Source organism: Nematolebias whitei, chromosome 7 (assembly GCF_014905685.2).
Source record: "Nematolebias whitei isolate Nwh7 chromosome 7, NemWhi1, whole genome shotgun sequence".
Classification (NCBI taxonomy): domain Eukaryota; kingdom Metazoa; phylum Chordata; class Actinopteri; order Cyprinodontiformes; family Rivulidae; genus Nematolebias; species Nematolebias whitei.
Genome location: NC_056504.1, coordinates 39,372,726 through 39,373,661, shown reverse-complemented (window position 1 = coordinate 39,373,661; position 936 = coordinate 39,372,726). Strand labels below are relative to the sequence as shown.

Here is a 936-nt window from a genome sequence, read left to right as displayed (position 1 = left end):
AATTCTGTCCCCCTTGGTGTCACGGTCTCAACATGGCTTCTGCGGCACGCAGATTATTATTTCAGAGGTCGACTGCGGGATTTTTGTTTTCTTCTAGGGCAAAACCCGCTATCTCAAGGTATTTTTGCGTTTTTATTAAAACATTGAGTATTTATTAATTATAAATATGTAATAAGTCTGTTAAAAAACCATATCTCCCGCTTTGTGTGATATTTAAATGACTTGTTTTTGTGCGGTATGAAAATCGGTTTCACACACGTTTGTTTTACAAATTATTAATTTTGAAGCAGATTTTTTTTATTTTTAAACAGTATTAGTTTCGTACCGTTTACGTAATTGATATATTTTTCTCTTTCATTATTTTTCTGCTACTCCCGATTAGCCTTAATTTGTTCATAAAACTCCATAGCATAAAACTTTACATGTTGGCTGTTTCAAGAAACAGCATAACTTCAGACACTTTTATTTACCATAATCAAATCTCAACACTGAGTAAACTGTAAACTACACTAAGTACAACATGTTTATACAAGCTTTTTAGACGTGATTCAGTTACATTGTTTTTATAATCCATCTCTGTAAGCTGAAAAGAGCAAAATTGTTTTCTGAAATAAAGGAAAACCTTCTCAGCAAAAGTCTCACCGTAGTTTTAAAATAAGTTGTCAGAATTGAGACGTCACATAAAAACAGCTGATGTAAGTCAATGTGTGGAGGAAGTGGTGCTTTGTGTTGCATAGCCTTAATTTACTGATAATAATAATCAACAATAATTTTTGTTAGTCTAGTTTTTCTGGATCTGTTTATTAATAGATTGAGAAACATTATATATATATATATTTATATTTATCTATATATAAAAAAAATCCAATATAAATATACAAATAAAAATTAATATTGATTATTATATTCTATTTTTTGTTTTATTTTGTTTTGTGT

The 936-nt window shown here is 29.0% G+C and overlaps 1 protein-coding gene across 1 annotated transcript in view; it reads left to right on the top strand.

Moving 5' to 3' along the window:
• Nucleotides 1-936, top strand: part of ndufaf3 (NADH:ubiquinone oxidoreductase complex assembly factor) — a 4,332-nt gene continuing 3,396 nt past the window's right edge. Inside the window, exon 1 of the mRNA XM_037678864.1 lies at nt 1-118. Within this exon, the coding sequence (XP_037534792.1) occupies nt 33-118 (86 nt within the window). The 5' untranslated portion in view covers nt 1-32. The remainder of the gene's footprint in view (nt 119-936) is intronic.